We start from the raw sequence: 18,331 nt of genomic DNA, 5'->3' as shown, positions 1-18,331 counted from the left end.
TCCAGATAAGAACCCAGCCTGGCAGATACCATTTCAGCCCTGTGAGATCTTTGACAGAGAGTGCAGACCAGCCTACCTAGACTTTGACCTACAGAACTGTGAGATAATACATGGGTATAGTTTTAAGCCACCAAGTTTGTGGTAATTTGTAATGCAGCAATAGAAAACAAATACACCTGGTAATCTCTAATTGGATGCCAGACATTTTGAATTTTAGCTTGTTGAGTGCTGGATGTTTTTGTATTCCTGTAAATATTCTTGAGCTTTGTTCTAGGTCATAGTTACTTGGCAACAGTTTGATCTTCTGGGTAATGCTTTTAAGATTTGTTATGTGGAACCAGAGGATCGTTTAGCCTAATTATTCTCTACTACTGGGGCAAGATGGAGTACTTGGTCAGGGATACCCTCTGCACATCTCAGGACAGCTTCTTCTTTCCTTTACTCTGCCTGTGAACTTGAGCCACCTTGGTCAGTTCAGTCTTAGTACTCTTGGTTCTGTCTCCTTAACTCCCCCTGAGTACCCCTTCCCTGCACTGTGTCCTGGATATTCTCAAGGCAATAAGCTGGAGCAATCTTAGGGCTCATCTCATTTGTTTCCCATCTCTTGGGGATCACTGTTCTTCATTGCCTGGTGTCTAGTGCCTTTAACACTGTTTTTAAATATGTTTTGTCCGATTTTTTTAGTTTTTTGAGTTGGGAGTAAATCCAGGCTTTTTTCACTTTGTTGAAGTCCTTCAGTTACTTTTAAGTAATTAAAAACTTTAAATAAAATTAAGTTTTATTTATTTAAGTTTAATGGGACCGCTTGTACCAGGAAATGCTGTTCCTACAGTGTTATGCTATGTGTAATATCTAAAATTTTAATAGTGACGCACCATTTTTAAGTTCTAGTACACTTAGTATAGCCCAAATGATGACAAAGCTATATCTCCAGATGGCCTAACTCACAGTTCTTCATTTTTATTTGAACACCTTTAGTATTTATTTGCCTAAGGACATTGCAGTTATTTTATGCTTAGGTAATTACAACTCATAATTATTTGACTAACTAAACTATTAAAATGAAAAGATAATATTATTTTACATCTCAAATGAACAGAAACCTATTTATTTATGCAACAAAACCTGCAAAATTCTTTTCCATGTTAACTACATAACTATTAAACACAGCTGGTATTCACATAGTCACATTTCCTTGTTTCTAATTTTTGTATGTTTATTTTAATAGGAATATTATTTAGCTTTGTTTCCCCTCCCATGTCTTCTATCCACAAAAATTCTGTAATTCTTCCGTGTAATTATAGAAATAAATATTCAGATACACAAGCAGTTTACATAACTTGTTTTGTTTTATGTCCTACAGATAGCTTTTGGGAGGTGCTGTTCTTTCTATGAAATTTCTTATAGTTGTCTTAATTAAGAGTTTTTGGTAGGTTTCTCTAATTAAAACAGGAAAGATGAGGGGCTGGCTACGTGGCATAGCGGTTAAGTGCATGCGCTCCGCCACTGGCAGCCCAGGTTCCAATCCCGGCCACGCACCGATGCACCGCTTGTCAGGCCGTGCTGTGGTGGCATCCCACATAAAGTGGAGGAGGATCGGCATGGATGTTAGCTCAGGGCCAGTCTTCCTCAGCAAAAAGAGGAGTATTGACATGGATGTTAGCTCAGGGCTGATCTTGCTCACAAAATAATAAATAAATAAATACATACATACATACATACATACATACAGGAAAGATGATAGTTACCTCACAGATCCTCTGGGAGTAGAGACTTTGTTATTTTAGCAGGTCTCGCCCCCTCTCTGCCCCAATTCTGAGTAAGTGACAAAAACATACTTCTATATATTAAGAATTGATATTCTTATTTGATATTTGTTTATGCTAACAGGTACTTTGGAAGTTCGTCTCATGGGCTGTCAAGATATCCTAGAAAAGGTCCCTGGACGGTCAAAAGCAACATCGGTCGCACTACCTGGTTGGAGTCCAAGTGAAACCAGATCATCTTTCATGAGCAGAACGAGTAAAAGTAAAAGTGGAAGCAGTAGAAATCTCCTAAAAACCGATGACTTGTCCAGTTCAGTAACCACATTTTTAAAAATTCATGTAACAAATTAAAGGGCCTATACAAAGTACTTAGCAGTGGGGACAGAGAAGAATGGGAAGAGTCAAAGTTGGACAAAAAGATTTAAAATGATGATTTCCATAATTTAATTTTAAAATGTTAAAAGTTATAATGACAGGAAAACAAAAAGGCAACAAAATTTACTTTACTGAAATATATTAGAAAACTGAATGATATATAGCATTAATTCTTTTGGAGAATGAAATACTGAGCGTCTCTCTTTATGCCAAACTGAAAGTATACAGAGGCTATGAGACTTGTCACATCTTAATTCTTTTAATGGTGTAGTGACTCTTCTAAAGTAACATTGAAATTTTGATAACTAACCACCAAACGTGTTCACTAAGATAGTAGCCTAGTATCTCAGTAGTAAACTGAAATGGGGCAGCTGGTGGAGATGGTAAGAGTAAAATGCAAGAGGTTTATGAAGCACTTTGGAAACATTCTAAAGTGTAATTATAAGCTATGATATAAATGTGTAACTGGGGGAAGGCACGTGACAATTCAACCTAGTACAGAGTACAGTATGTCTATGCTTTCCTGTATATATAGAGAGACTTTAGGAAAAATGTGAAAATAAAGATCTGTTTAAGGTAACAAGCTCTATAAATAGCAAATGAAGAGGAAGAAAAACTGGATGATTGCTGTTGATGTACAAACATATACACACACACATCCATTGTGGCAAACAACTACTGGTCACCTGTTAGTCTTTTCAGTTATATTCTATTATAAATAAAATGGATAGCGGTTACTATTTGTATTTTGTTAAATACAAAGGATAATTTGGGACCATCTAGTGGGAGTGTATGTATATATAAAACTAGCCACTGAAGATTCAAAAGCTTCAGTTTTGATCCTTATTTTCAAAGGATCATAAGACTTTTGTTGCTATTAAGCAGTAGTACTTCTATTTTAAAGGTTTTAAAATATTTAAGCAAGTTTATAAATTGTAATTACAGATGATGTCTGTGCAGTTTTGAAGCTAGATAATACTGTGGTTGGTCAAACTAGCTGGAAACCCATTTCCAATCAGTCCTGGGACCAGAAGTTTACACTGGAACTAGACAGGGTAAGTTGAGAAATTTTTTACTTGAATTTTCATTATATTGATAATTTACTTTGAATGTAAATTTTATGTTTTAGAAGACTTTGAGAAGTTTTATTCTTAACAGAATAAAAGAAGAACCTAGGTATTTTTGACATTTCTCATCTGATAATTTGTATATAAATCTGCCTTAAGACAGAGGTGAATATCAGATTGCTGTAGTAGCTTTCCTTTGTGCGGTGATTTGAAAATGTATAGTTTATATTAACCTGAGAAGATTGACGACCAGGTGAGATCTAATATTGAAATACATTTATTTTAGTAATGCACTCTCTATCCACTAAGGTGATTCTTCTAACTCAACATTTGTAGGTTATATTATCAAAGCTTGATTTGAAATGAGCTATTGTGCTCAGTCACCCAGCTCTCCCTGTGTCTCAGTGGCTTTCATGAATGGTATGAATGGTTAGAATGCAATCTGTAGCTGTAGAACCCAGCAAAAGTTAACTTGGTCCACGTTGGATTCAAATCCCTGATGATAACTTTATTATTTAGCTTCGAGTCCATCCATTGGGGTGTTGGAAGAAAATATTAAAACTTAATCATAGTTTTATCTAAAAATTAAGAAAGATATTAAGCTTTTTTACTATTTAGTATTCAGATTGAAGGTACATATGTCATTTTAAAAGTTACGTGTATTAGTGAAAGCAGATTTATAGTGCTTAATGATATTGTGAGGTGGTGATTACTCCTCTAGTCTCTACTTTTAAAATGTTTTTCCAGTTTATTTTTTTCTATCCTTGTAGCCAGTATCCTACTCGGGCCCTCATCATTGCTTTTCTTGGTTCAAATATTGTGTCTGCCACTTAAATGTGGTATGCACTTGAACAAAATGCTTAACCTTTTATGTATGTATACCAGTTTCCTTATCTTTAATACTATCTACCTCACTGAGATGTATGAGAGTGAAATCCATGTAAAAGTCTTAGACTAGTGGTAAGAACTTGACTAATGTTAGCTATTTTTACTAAAGTAATTTACTAACTAATTTCCCTGTGTCTAAGTACCACACTGATCTTCAAAGAACGCTACTTTCACCTTGGCATTCATACTCTGGTTGACGATCATTCCTTTATTCATTAAAAATTATTATGAAATTATTTATTCATTCATTTAATCAACAAATATTTATTGATACCTACTCTATTTTAGGCACTTCCAGGTGGTAGATTAGCAGCGAACAACATAAACAAGGTCTATCAAGGTTTCCTCAAGGAACTTATACTTCAATGGCTTTTCATTATATATCTGATGAATTGCAGACTTTTTACCGTTACATCTGAGACTGTATAAGAGTCTGCCACCTCATTTACTAAACATAGCTTTATTTCAATGATTTCAGTTAAAAAGATATTGAGGACTTTGAATGCTAGGCTAAGGTGTTTACTTGTTGGTAGTGGGAGTGGGAGAGACATAACGGAAAAATTGATTTTGGGATTTGTATGAGGAAAGAATTTGAAGGAGGGGAGACTAAAGTCATATAAATAGGCAAGAGGTTGCTCCAGTGCTACAACTGTAAGATGATGACAGCTTGAAGTAAAATGTGGCAGTAGGAATAGAAAGAAAAGAATATATGTAGGAAATGAAGGAAAAATTAGTATGACTTAGTAACTAATTGGATATGAGTACAGAGAAGGGAATTTGTCTGTAATTTGCAGAGAAAATGATGCCACGTAAGTTAGAAAAGATCTACAGTTATGCACCACTTAATGATGGGGATACGTTCTGAGAAATGCATCGTTAGGCAATTTCATCATTGTGTGAACATCGTAGAGCGTACTTACACAAACTTAGATGGTACAGCCTACTACACACCTAGGCTATATGATACTTATCTTACAGGACTACTGTCATATATGCAGTTCATTGTTGACTGAAATGTCATTATGAGGCACATGACTATTGGAGAGGGATGGATTCTATACACCTAGTTTTCTAGCAGTTAAATAAAGATGTGGAATTAGATGTCAGGGCTGGATAGTGGATTTGGAGGTCACCTGATTAGAGGTCACAGTGAATGCCATCCAAGTGGATAAGATCAGTCCATTTATTTCACAGATATTTATTGAACATCTTATATGTACCAGGCACTTTATTAGATTCTAGGTTTACAGAGATAATATATACTCATTGGTATAATGGAACTCTTAGGCTTAATAATGATTAATTTTCTGTTCTATGCCAAGCATCATTCTAGATGCTGGTGATGATTGATCAAAATAGTCACAGTCTCTATGCTTATGGACCTTATATTCTAATGACAGATAATAAGTAGTAAACAAGTTTAAAAAAATCTACAAATGCAATGAAGGACATAAGTAAGGTGGTGTAATGAGGAGGTGGGGGCTACTTTAGGTAGAGTAATTAGGGAAAGTCTCTTTGAGGAGGCTACATTTGACCTGAGACCTATTGAGTGAAAAGTTGCCAGACTTGCAAAGATCCAGAGAGAGTGTTGCCAGCAGAGGAGACAGAACATACAGCCCCTTGAAGTCGGAGAGAACTTGATTTATTGTAAGCATAAAAATCGTGACACAGAAGGTCAGTGTGAAGTAAAACAGCAGACATAGGCAGATGCCCTATTACTAAGGACTTTATAGGCTATGAATTGGAAGACAGTTGAAGGGGAGTTGACATCGTCTGGTTTACCTATGGTAAATGATCTGATAGAAATAAGTCCTACCCAGAGCAATCAGGCAAGAAAGAGAAATAAAAGGGATCCAAATTGGAAAGGAAGAAGTGAAACCGTCCCTATTTGCAGATGACATGATTTTATATATAGAAAACCCTAAAGAATACACCAAAAAACTTTTAGAAATTATAAATGAATATGGTAAAGTCGCAGGATACAAAATCAACATACAAAAATCAGTTGCATTTGTATACACTAACAATGATGCAGCAGAAAGAGAAATTAAGAATACAGTCCCACTTACAGTTGCAACAAAAAGAATAAAATATCTAAGAATAAACTTAACCAAAGAGGTGAAAGATCTGTACACTCAAAACTATAAAACATTGTTGAAAGAAATTGAAGAAGACACAAAGAAATGGAAAGATATTCCATGGTCTTGGATCGGAAGAATTAATGTAGTTAAGATGTCCATACTTCCTAGAGCAATCTGTAGATTCAATGCAATCCCTATCAAAAGTTCCAACAACATTTTTCACAGAAATAGAACAAAGAATCCTAAAATTGATGTGGAACAACAAAAGACCCCAAATAGCCAAAGGAATCCTGAGAAAAAAAGAACAAAGCTGGAGGTATCACACTCCCTGATTTCAAAATATACTACAAAGCTATAGTAACCAAAATAGCATGGTACTGGCACAAAAACAGACACACAGATCAAAGGAATAGAATCGAGAGCCCAGAAATAAATCCACACATCTGCGGACAGCTAATTTTTGACAAAGGAGCCAAAACATACAATGGGGAAAGGAAAGTCTCTTCAACAAATGGTGTTGGGAAAACTGGACAGCCACATGCAAAAAAAGGAAAGTAGACCATTATCTTACACCATACACAAAAATTAACTCAAAATGGATTAAAGACTTGAATGTAACACCTGAAACCATAAAACTTCCAGAAGAAAACATAGGAAGTATGCTCTTCGACACCAGTCTTAGCAACATATTTTCAAGTACCATGTCTGACTGGGCAGGAGAAACAATAGAAAAAATAAACAAATGGGACTACATCGAACTAAAAAGCTTCTGCACAGCAAAGGAAACCATCAACAAAACGAAAAGACAACCTAACAATTAGGAGAAGATATTTGCAAACCATATATCTGATAAGGGGTTAATCTCCAAAATATATAAAGAACTCATAAACTCATACGTCTCAACAACAAAAAAACTAACAATGGGCAAAAGACCTGAACAGACATTTCTCCAAAGAAGATATACAGATGGCCAACAGGCATATGAAAAGATGTTCAACATCCTTAACTATCAGGGAACTTCAAATCAAAACTACGAGATATCACCTCATTCCCGGCAGAATGGCTATTATTAACAAGACGGGAAACAACAAGTGTAGGAGAGGATGTGGAAAGAAGGGAACTCTCATACACTGCTAGTGGGAGTACAAGCTGGTGCAGCCGCTATGGAAAACAGTATGAAAACACGAATGTGTAAAGATACATGCACCCCTGTGTTCATTGCAGCATTATTCACAATAGCCAAGACTTGGAAGCAACCTAAGTGTCCATCAAGGGACAAATGGATAAAGAAGACATGGTATATACAATGGAATACTACTCAGCCATAAGAAACGATGAAATCCAGCCACTTGTGACAACATGGACGGACCTTGAGGGTATTATGCTAAGTGAAATAAGTCAGAGGGAGAAGGTCAGATATCATATGATCTCACTGATAAGTAAAAGAGAAAAACAAACACATAGAGACAGAGATTGGATTGGTGGTTACCAGAGGGGAAGAGGGGAGGGAGGAGAGCGAAAGGGATGATTAGACACGTGTGTGTGGTGATGGATTGTAATTAGTGTTTGGGTAGTGAACATGATGTAATCTGTGCAGAAGTAGAAGTATAATGATGTACACCTGAAATTTATACAATGTTATAGACCAATGTTACTGTAATAAAAAAAGGAAAAAAAGTTAATGAACATAAAAAAAGAAAGAAAAATACCATGTATTAGAAGCTAATAAAAGAGTTACTAACCCGTAATGGGACAGAATTTATAAAGAAAGACAAGGTCTAACAATCAAATCTTAAGCAATATCCCAAGGGTAGAAGGAGAAAGAAGGTTTGCCAAAGAGAAATAGAAAACTTTGAGCTGGATCAGATCATATCTTTGATCAGATAAGCATTATAAAAGCTTATCCAGTGAAGAATTGTGAGAATGGTGAGATGGTAAAAATCCTGTTACGTATGGAACAATTGAAGGAAAATTTTATGAAGGAAAATTTTAAGTCTTTTAAAGAAGAGATTTAACAAAGAAGTGATATAACTATCTTTAAGTTAAAAGGAGGAACATGTGGAAAAAGAATTAAACTAGGGATAGCAGTGAGATTTCAATTTTTGCGTCAACTCTCACCAATTGGTAGTGACTTTCTGGAGCTGACTGTTAAGATTTACTGGATAGGTCCTGGTTTTCAGGAAGATTTTACTGATCAAGTAGCAATATTTGCCAAATGTTTGGAGATGGGACAAGTCGTAAGTTGTAGTACATAGTCCATTCTTATATTGACTGTATACTTTGTGGCCTTGGAGGACAAAGCAAAAGTCAGTGGATGGCAGATTTCATTTCAGTCCAAAAATAATACTGTTAAAAAATGAAATGGTGGGGCTGGCCCAGTGGCGCAGTGGTTGAGTGCGTGCACTCTGCTGCCTTGGCCCAAGGGTTCGCAGGTTCAGATCCTGGGCGCACACTGACGCACTGCTCATCAAGCCATGCTGTGGCAGCGTCCCGTATAAAGTAGAGGAAGATGGGCATGGATGTTAGGCCAGGGCCAATCTTCCTCAGCAATAAAGAGGAGGATTGGCATCGGATGTTAGCTCAGAGCTGGTCTTCCTCACCAAAAAAAAAAAAAGGAAATGAGCTGCTATAGGAAATAGTAAGTTCTCTCGATAAAGTTGAATGAACAACTTATAAGAGAGACTTTAAGGGAATTCTTGTATCAGAAAAAGATAACACTTCCAAGATTTTTTTCAATTCTGATACTTTCAGGCAGGAGAAGTAGCATTATAACATGCTGTAAATTAGCTGTTTAACTAAATAGTTAGACCAATAAAATTCAGTCAAGTCCACCAGAGAGGGAAATACAGTTGAGGTTGTTAGTGTATATAGATACAGTCTTCACGACTTGTTATATTTGTGTCTTTTTTCTATACTGTGTGAATACATATAAATATGACCATAAAATGTTTCTTGTAGTTTCCATTCATTTTTCACATAATAGGTTTGCTATAACATTAGCTTTGACAAACTGGGTTCATTGTTCATCTGCTACTTACTAGTTATTTGATAGTAGACAAGTTACATAACTTTACTACTGGGCATTTGTTTCACTCTAAAGATGATTTGTTTCATCTAGAGATGTTTCACATCTCTAAAATGGGGGTAAACTGTAATACTCACAGGACTGTTAGCAAGAAAAACTGAGGTAGTATATGTAAAATGCCTTGTGTTGCCTGGCACGTTTTAGCCACTCAATGATAGTAGTTCTTTCTTTAGCCCTAGTCTTTGATGTGTGGCTGTGAATTTGAGTATAATGGAAGAGTATGTTAGTTAATGGGGAATTAATTGGTTGAATGTCATTTTCTTTCATTTCAGAGCCTATTTAAAGTAATTATAGGATTTTTGATGAGTATGTGATCAGAATGAAACTTAAGAAAGAGAATTAGTGTTAGAGGGAAAATGACTGGTTAGAAGATTTCTTTTGTAGCTGAGTTATTGCATTATGGAGTTTTATATTTAAAATAAAACTTGAAAGTTGAGTGGCTACTATCATTGAGTGGCTAAAACGTGCCAGGCAACACAAGGCATTTTATATATACTACCTCAGTTTTTCTTGCTAAAGTTGTCTTGCCGTCATTTTATGGTTAAGGAAACAGAACCAGAGTAGTCACATATTAATAAATTTCAGAGCTGGGACTAGAACTTTAATGTCCTTCTAAAAGGATGCTCTTTCCTCTATGGTAATTTGAATGAGTTAGATAACAGTAGCACAAAGGAGGAAACAGCCGATGATGAAAACCTGGAAGAGAGAAAATAGTTTAAAATTACCCAAACTAAAAAGCTTAGAAAACTAGAAAAACTGATATCTGTCGGTTGGTTGTTCTTTGTTTGCGATTGTAATCTTGACCTAAAATTGTTTTTCTTCTACATGGTATCAGATATTCTTCCCACTTTAGAGTAATCCTCCTTTTGAAACTTTGAAGACTGTGTGGCTAAGTAAAGCTATTCATCTTTCAGGCCAACTAGACCTTCTTGGTTCCTGCTATGCATGTTACTTGTTCCTAAACTTCTCTCCACACTCCTTATTATGATAACTCCTCTGTTTATGTAGTACATTTTACTTTTTCATGTGCTTTTTACTCTTTTATTTTGTCCCTTATATTTATAGCATATTTATTTATAGAAAATGTTTATGGAAACATGGAAAATGTTATTTTAAACTGACATGTTCATGCCCAGCATTTTGCCTCAAATGTCAAGTTTCTTTTCTGTGGCATTCTGGAGCTAAGTTGTCTGTGCTGTTTCTATCCTTTCTGAGATACAAAGATTCATAGGTCTTTTCAGAGTTGTAAGATACTCTAGAAATGATCTAGATCTAGAATGATGTAAAAAGTTCAAATTAGGTTCCTGGAGCTCAGCACTCTGCAGAATGGTCTCAGGAGGCGACATGGAACCTTTGCTTTGTTTTGGGATTCTTGGTAAGAGGTCATTTGGAATTTGCCACTTAAAAAAAAGGTTTGATAATTGCTGATGTAATCCATCCCCCTCATTTTACAGATTAATAAGGAAATTATGGCCTAGGGGTTAAATAACTAGCCTAAATTATGATCCAGGATTTGTAATGAAGTCTACTGACTTTTGGTTCTGTGTTCTTTCTGTTCTTATCAGGTTACCATTTTTATATTTTGTATAGAATTTGCTCTTTATTAATGTTGATTATAAACACAATAGCTATGTAATTTCTTATTTTCTGTGAGTTCCCTCAGCCCTCCTCTTATAAAAAGTTTAATCCTCCCATGAGAGATTGCAATAAAAGGCAAGAGGGTACACTAAACCCTTCTATCTAACCTTTTCCCTTTCACATTTCCTTTTGATTAACCTTACTAAAGTAATAGAGTACAATCTTTATCACTATTAGAAGTAGGGAAGGGCCCTGTCCTTAAAACTGAAATTTAGAAGATTTTTAGCAGGAATCAGTGCTGTTAAGAGCAGACTAATAGAGAATGTTCACTTAGTGGAAAAGCAGGGAGACAGGACATTGAGAGAGTGAGAGCCAGTGAAAATGTAGTAGAATTAACGGATTGGAGGTAACATTGGGGTTGAAGGATCAGTGGATGTTGAGGTACTAGGGAGAGTGAGCTAGAATGTTGGGAGGGTGATGGTCAGAGAGAAGAATTTGAAAACATGTGCAAAGAATGAGTGATAAAAAAGACTAGGCAGAGTTTCAAAAAAACGAATAAAATGAAATTATAGACATCTGGGATTTGCTTCAGAATAATTGGGGGAAAGGTGGTGATGAAACATTATTGACTATTAGTGATAAATTGTTGAAGCTGGGTGGGAAGGAGAATCATGTAAAACTTAGAGAAATAGGAAATACAACATTTGAAATTGAAACTAAGTGGATGGGTTAAATATCAGAAGAAAGTTAGTGGTGTGGAAGATAGAGCTAAAATGCCGAGTACAACATACAGAAACAAAGAGATGAAAAATATGAAAGAGAGGCAAAGAGACATAAAGGATAGAATGAGAATGACTAGCATACTAAGTGGAGTTCCAGAATGAGGGAATGGAGAGAATGGGGCAGTGGCCATGTCTGAAGCAGTAATGACCTAGATTTAGGTCCATCCAAATGGGCTGGATTTAGTCAAGAATGCTTTTGTGGAGGACATGGATGGTTAATCTGGCTTTGATAAAAGGAGAGAATTTGGACTGGTGTGTGTGAGGAAAAGAGTAGTATGAAATCTTATATGACAATATAAGTTTTGGCTGGAGAATAAGATATAAGATTAGAAATAGGAACTATGTATAGACACAGAGACAGAAAAGCTTGTAATAGTTTTGGAATAATAGAGAGTCTTTGGAACTTTACATAGGGTGTGAATTGATATGTGATGCAGTAACTGTTTTAACACTAAATAGTTTGAATCATAATTGTTTACTTCACTCTTTCTCTATAAAGGGAGCAGAGTCACCACATCTATAGGAAACTGACTTTTCAAACGAAGATCACAGCCTTATTGGAGAGACATTGTCTCTGTCTCCTACTCTTCTGTCTGGATTTCTCACCCTCCCGGAAGATCCTAAGGTTTCCCTCTTTTTGTCACTTATGTTCCAGCTGGAGAATCCCCTCATTGGACTCCTGAACTGAAAAACAGATATTACTGTTGCCTGAGGTGGTTGTTTTCTGTTTGCCTTAGTGGATTCCAGTGGCCTGCCTTCCCTGTCTTACTCTTTGCCCCTGGAGGCTGATAGCTGCAAACTTGAATCACTGGGCTCTGACTTAAAATGGGAGACTGTTGGGAGATCTAAGGGCAGGAGGAAAGAGAATTCAGGGTGTTTGTTTCCCTCTCTCCTTGCCTGTTTTCACAACAGTCTTCATCTATGACTACAGCTCCTGTTGGACAGTCTCTTTTCCAAGATACAGTTCTCATTGGATTCTGGTAACATTTTGCCTTTTGTCCGTTCAGGCTAGGGGTGGTAATGGATTTCTACTGTTGCTAGTCCTCAGATCCTTACTATCCCTTGTTGGTTCCTTAACCTTAATCATGCCTTCATAAATAGCCAATTTTTTTTTCTTTTGTTAAGTTTTTTTTTTTCTTGTGAAATTTTTGTTGTACATTATTCTTTGTCAGTCACCATATAAGTGCATTCCTCCACCCCTTGTGCCCACCCCCACCCCCCTAGCCCTTGGTAACCACCACATAATTCTATCTGTCTGTGTGTTGGTTTATCTTCCATATATGAGTGAAATCATGTACTGTTTGTCTTTCTCTTTCTGGCTTATTTTGCTTAACATAATACCCGCCAGGTCCATCCATGTTGTTGCAAATGGGACAATTTTGTCTTTTTTTTTTATGGCTGAGTAGTATTCCATGGTGTATATATATACCACATCTTCTTTATCCAATCATCAGTTGAGGGACACTTGGGTTGCTTCCATGTCTTGGCTATAGTGAATAATGCTGCGATGAACATAGGGGTGCATAAGCCTCTTTGGATTGTTGATTTCAGGTTCGTTGTGTAGGTACCCAGTAGTGGGATAGCTGGATCATAAGGTCTATTTTTAATTGTTTGAGGAATGTCCGTACTGTTTTCTATAGAGGCTGCACCAGTTTGCATTCCCACCAGCAGTAGATTAGGGTGCCCATTTCTCCACAGCCTCTCCAGCATTTGTTGTTTTTTGTCTTGGTGATTATACCCATTCTAACAGGTATAAGATGATATCTCAGTGTGATTTTGATTTGCATTTCCCTAATGATTAGTGATGTTGAACATCTTTTTACGTGCCTATTGGCCATCTGTATATCTTCTTTGGAGGAGTGTCTGTTCATTTCCTCTTCCCATTTTGTGATCAGATTGTTTGTTTTTTTGTTATTCAGTTGTGTGAGTTCTTTATATATTATGGAGATTAATCCTTTGTCAGATATATGGTTTGCAAATATCTTTTCCCAGTTGATGGGTTCCCTATTCATTTTGATCCTGGTTTCCTTTGCCTTGTAGAAGCTCTTTAATCTGTTGAAGTCCCACTTGTTTATTTTTTCTTTTGGTTCCCTTGTCTGAGTAGACATGGAATTCAAGAAGATCCCTTTATGGCTGATGACGAGTAGTGTACTACCTATATTTTCCTCCAGGAGTTTTATAGTTTCAGGTCTCAGCTTCAGGTCTTTGATCCATTTTGTGTTAATTTTTGTGTATGGTGAAAGAAGATGGTCAACTTTCATTCTTTTGCAAGTGGCTGTCCAGTTTTCCCAGCACCATTTATTGAAGAGACTTTCCTTTCTCCACTGTATGTCCTTATCTCCTTTGTCAAAGGTTAGCTGCCTGTAGATAGGATGTTTTATTTCTGGGCTTTCAATTCTGTTCCATTGATCTGTGTGTCTGTTTTTGTACCAGTACCACACTGTTTTAATTACTATTGCTTTGTAGTATGTTTTGAAGTCAGGAATTGTGATGCCTCCAGCCTTGTTCTTCTTTTTCAGGATTGCTTGAGCTATTCGGGGTCTTTTGTTGCCCCATATGAATGTTAGTATTCTTTGTTCTATTTCTGTGAAGAATGTCCTTGGTGTTCTGATTGGGATTGCATTGAATCTGTAGACTGCTTTAGGTAGTGTGGACATTTTAACTATGTTTATTCTTCCAATCCAAGTGCGTGGAATATTTTTCCATTTCTTTCTATGTCATCATTGATTTCACTCAATAATGTCTTATAGTTTTCATTGTATAGGTCTTCCACTTCCTTGGTTAAATTTACTCCTAGATATTTTATTCTTTTTGTTGCAATTGTAAATGGGATTGTCTTCTTGAGTTCTCTTTCTGTTAGTTCATTGTTGATATATAGAAATGCAACTGATTTCTGTAAGTTGATTTTGCACCCTGCCACTTGGCTGTAGTTGTTGATTATTTCTAATAGTTTTCCAATGGATTCTTTAGGGTTTTCTATATATAAGATCATGTCATCTGCAAACAGTGAGAGTTTCACTTCTTCGTTGCTTATTTGGATTCCTTTTATTCCTTTTTCTTGCCTAATTGCTCTGGCCAGAACCTCCAGTACTGTGTTGAATAAGATTGGGGAGAATGGGCACCCTTGTCTTGTCCCTGTTTTCAGAGGGATGGCTTCCAGTTTTTCCCCATTGAGTGTGATGTTGGCTGTGGGTTTGTCATATATGGCCTTTATTATGTTGGGGTACTTTCCTTCTATACCCATTTTGTTGAGAGTTTTTATCGTAAATGGATGTTGGCTCTTGTCAAAAGCCTTCTCTGCATCTATTGAGATGATCATATGGTTTTTATTCCTCATTTTGTTAATGTGGTGTATATCACATTGATTGATTTGCAGATGTTGAACCATCCCTGTGTCCCTGGTATAAATCCCACTTGATCATGGTGTATGATCTTTTTAATGTATTGCTGCATTCGGTTTGCCAATATTTTGTTGAGGATTTTTGCATCTATGTTCATCAGGGATATTGGTCTGTAGTTTTCCTTCTTCGTATTGTCTTTGTCTGGCTTTGGTATCAGGGTGATGTTGGCTTCCTAGAATGTGTTGGGAAGCATTCCATCTTCCTCTATTTTTTGGAATAGTTTGATAAGGATAGGTATTAAGTCCTCTTTGAATGTTTGGTAAAATTCTCCAGAGAAGCCATCTGGTCCTGGACTTTTATGTTTGGGGAGGTTTTTGATTACTGTTTCAATGTCTTTACTTGTGATTGGTCTATTCAGATTCTCTGTTTGTTCTTGATTCAGTTTTGGGAAGTTGTCTGAGTCTAAGAATTTATCCATTTCTTCTAGATTGTGCAATTTGTTGGCATATAGTTTTTCATAGTATTCTCTTACAATCTTTTGTATTTCTGTGGTATCTATTGTAATTTCTCCTTTTTCATTTATAATTTTATTTGAGCCTTCTCTCTTTTTTTCTTGGTGAGTCTGGGATAAATAGCCAATTTTTAAAACTCAAACCCTTTGAGTGTGCAATTTGTTTGCTGCTGGGACCCTAATTGATATGTTTCCCCAGTCTGTGTTGTCCTCAGAAGCCCATAGGAGACCAGTTAATAGAAGACCAATTAATATGACATCTGCCATCTTCACCTTTATGAAATCTCACCTTTCCTTGGCTCTTGACTTTTCCATGCTTTGAGTAATTTTCTCTTTTAGTGGCTGCAGAAGGTTTGGTTTTTGCCCTTTCTTTTCTTTTCAGCAGTGGAGCCTAGCTCTCATTCTTCTAACAGAGGTTCCCAAACTTTCTTGATTCACAGCATCCTCAGTGTCCCAGTAATTTTTTTAACAATGTGTCTCTAGGCCAGAAGGAATACCCAACAGGTCCATTTACTAAGAAGTAGTTACTAACTAAAAAGCTTCTGCACAGCAAAGGAAACTATCAACAAAATGAAAAGGCAACCTACAGAATGGGAGAAAATATTTATACATCATCTATCTGATAAAGGATTAATATCCAAAATACATAAAGAACTCACACAACTCAGTAGCAAAAAAAACAAACGATCCTATTAAACAATGGACAGAGGAACTGAATAGACATTTTTGTAAAGGAGACGTCCAAATGGCCAACAGGTACAGTGAAAGGAGCTCAACATCACTAAGCATCAGGGAAATGCAAATCAAAACCACAATGAGATATCACCTCACACCTGTTAGAATGGCTATCATCAAGAACACGAGATAAGTGTTGATGAAGATGTGGAGAAAAAGGAACCCTTGTGCACTGTTGGTGGGATTGTAAATTGGTGTGGGCACTGTGGAAAACAGTATGGAGGTTCCTCAAAAAATTAAAAATAGAACTCCAATGTGATCCAGCAATTCTACTTCTGAGTATTATCCGAAGAAAACAAAAACACTATTTCAAAAAGACATATGCATCCCATGTTCACTACGCTATTCACAGTGGCCAAGATACAGAAACAACCTGAGTATCTGTCAGTAGATGAATGGATAAAGAGGATGTGGTATATATGTACAGTACAATATTATTCAGCCCTGAGAAAGAAGGAAATCCTGTTATTTGCAACAATACGGATGGACCTCGAAGACATTATGCTAAGTGAAATAAGCCTGACAGAGAAAGACAAATACTGCATGATATCCCTTATATGTGGAATCTTATTTTAAAAAAGTCAAACTCTTAGAAACAGAGAATAGAAAAGTGGTTGCCAGGGGGTGGGGGAAATAGGGAGAGGCTGTTAAAAAGGTACAGACTTCCGGCTATAAGATGAATAAGGTCTGAGCCTCTAATGTGTAACATGGTAACAATAGTTAATACTGTATTGTATAAATAAAATTTGCTTTGAGAATAGAACTTAGACATTCTCACCAAATTTTGTAAGATGATGGATTAACTAGATGGGAGGAATCCTTTCACAAAGTATACGTATATCAAATCATCATGAGATATACTTTAAATATCTTACCGTATTATTTTCAATTATACCTCAAAACAAAAATAGTAGTTATTGGGGCTCGCCCCATGGTGTAGTGGTTAAGTTCATGCACTCCGTCTCGGTGGCCTGGGTTCGTGGGTTTGGATCCTGTGTGTGGACCTACATCACTTGTCAGCCACGCTGTGGCGGAGACCCACATACAAAATAAAGGAAGATTGGCACAGATGTTAGCTCAGGGCTAATCTTCCTCAAGCAGAAAGAAACGAGGAAGATTGGTGGTGGATATTAGCTCAGGGCAAATCTTCCTTGGAAAAAAAAGAAAAAGTAGTTACTGATTTAGTACTTATGACCTAACAAATCAGTACCTTTTGAGGGAAAAAAACACTGAAAAAAGATAGTATTTTTATTGCATTTTTATGTAACCACTTACTAATGGGGTATGTCTACCTATTGTACACTATATAAGTATTCAAAGCTTGGAATCAGACTGGACACTGCACCCTTAATCTCCTCTTCCACATTGATTTTTGTGGAAAAATCAATTGTTGAAAACCCAGTTTAGCAAAGATATGATGTTATCAAAAGGAATATGGTACATTCTAGTGTTGAAACTATGAACTTACCGTGAGCTAGTATTTCTTATGGTGTCTCAGATTTCACTATATTTTGTTTGAAAAGTTAAAATATCCTCCATTGTCCCAGACTTCCTCACGAATAGTTTGGGAACCTCAGCCTTCTTTGTGCTTCAGTTCTTTTTATGCTGGATGTGTACTGGGTTTTTTAAATTGCAACACAATTTTTAATGTGTTGCTCTCCTTCCTCTCACTTGTAGGGCTGCTTCAATGTCTGTTACCTTTTTCTATTTACTTTCAGTCCTTACAGAGACTTCAGACAAACCATAGAGATTCCTACCACAGAGTTCTCTCTCTGACCCTAGGTGCAGATTTATAATAAGACAAAATGAAACACAAGTTGGGACAGTTTGCCAGTACTGCCAATCAGTACCTATCTCAGATCGTATTGTTCAGCTGTTTTGGTGGTGATTTCACTCCATCTAGAGATTTGTTGCTCATGGAGTTTGGCATTACCTACAAGCATGCCCTTCCTTTATAGAACTGACCTGCTTCATCCGGAAAATCACCAGCAAACGAGCAGTCACTTGCAGTTTAAATTCTATAAACATTAGTGGCATCTCCTTATGTAGAAGGTACTTTGCTTTTTAGATGTTATATCCCTGCTTTACCTCTCCAAATCACACCAAATGTTAGAGATTAAAG

The 18,331-nt window shown here is 36.5% G+C and overlaps 1 protein-coding gene across 1 annotated transcript in view; it reads left to right on the top strand.

Annotated features, from left to right (window-relative positions):
- PKN2 (protein kinase N2) overlaps positions 1-18,331 on the top strand; it is a 130,346-nt gene that overhangs the window by 85,211 nt on the left and 26,804 nt on the right. The window contains exons 7-8 of the mRNA XM_004442905.3: positions 1,891-2,076; positions 3,087-3,196. Of these exons, the coding sequence (XP_004442962.1) occupies positions 1,891-2,076; positions 3,087-3,196 (296 nt within the window). The remainder of the gene's footprint in view (positions 1-1,890; positions 2,077-3,086; positions 3,197-18,331) is intronic.

The sequence above is a fragment of the Ceratotherium simum genome, chromosome 2, assembly GCF_057802395.1.
Source record: "Ceratotherium simum simum isolate JZ-2026a chromosome 2, ASM5780239v1, whole genome shotgun sequence".
Lineage (NCBI taxonomy): Eukaryota > Metazoa > Chordata > Mammalia > Perissodactyla > Rhinocerotidae > Ceratotherium > Ceratotherium simum.
This window is presented reverse-complemented; position numbering and strand designations above follow the sequence as displayed.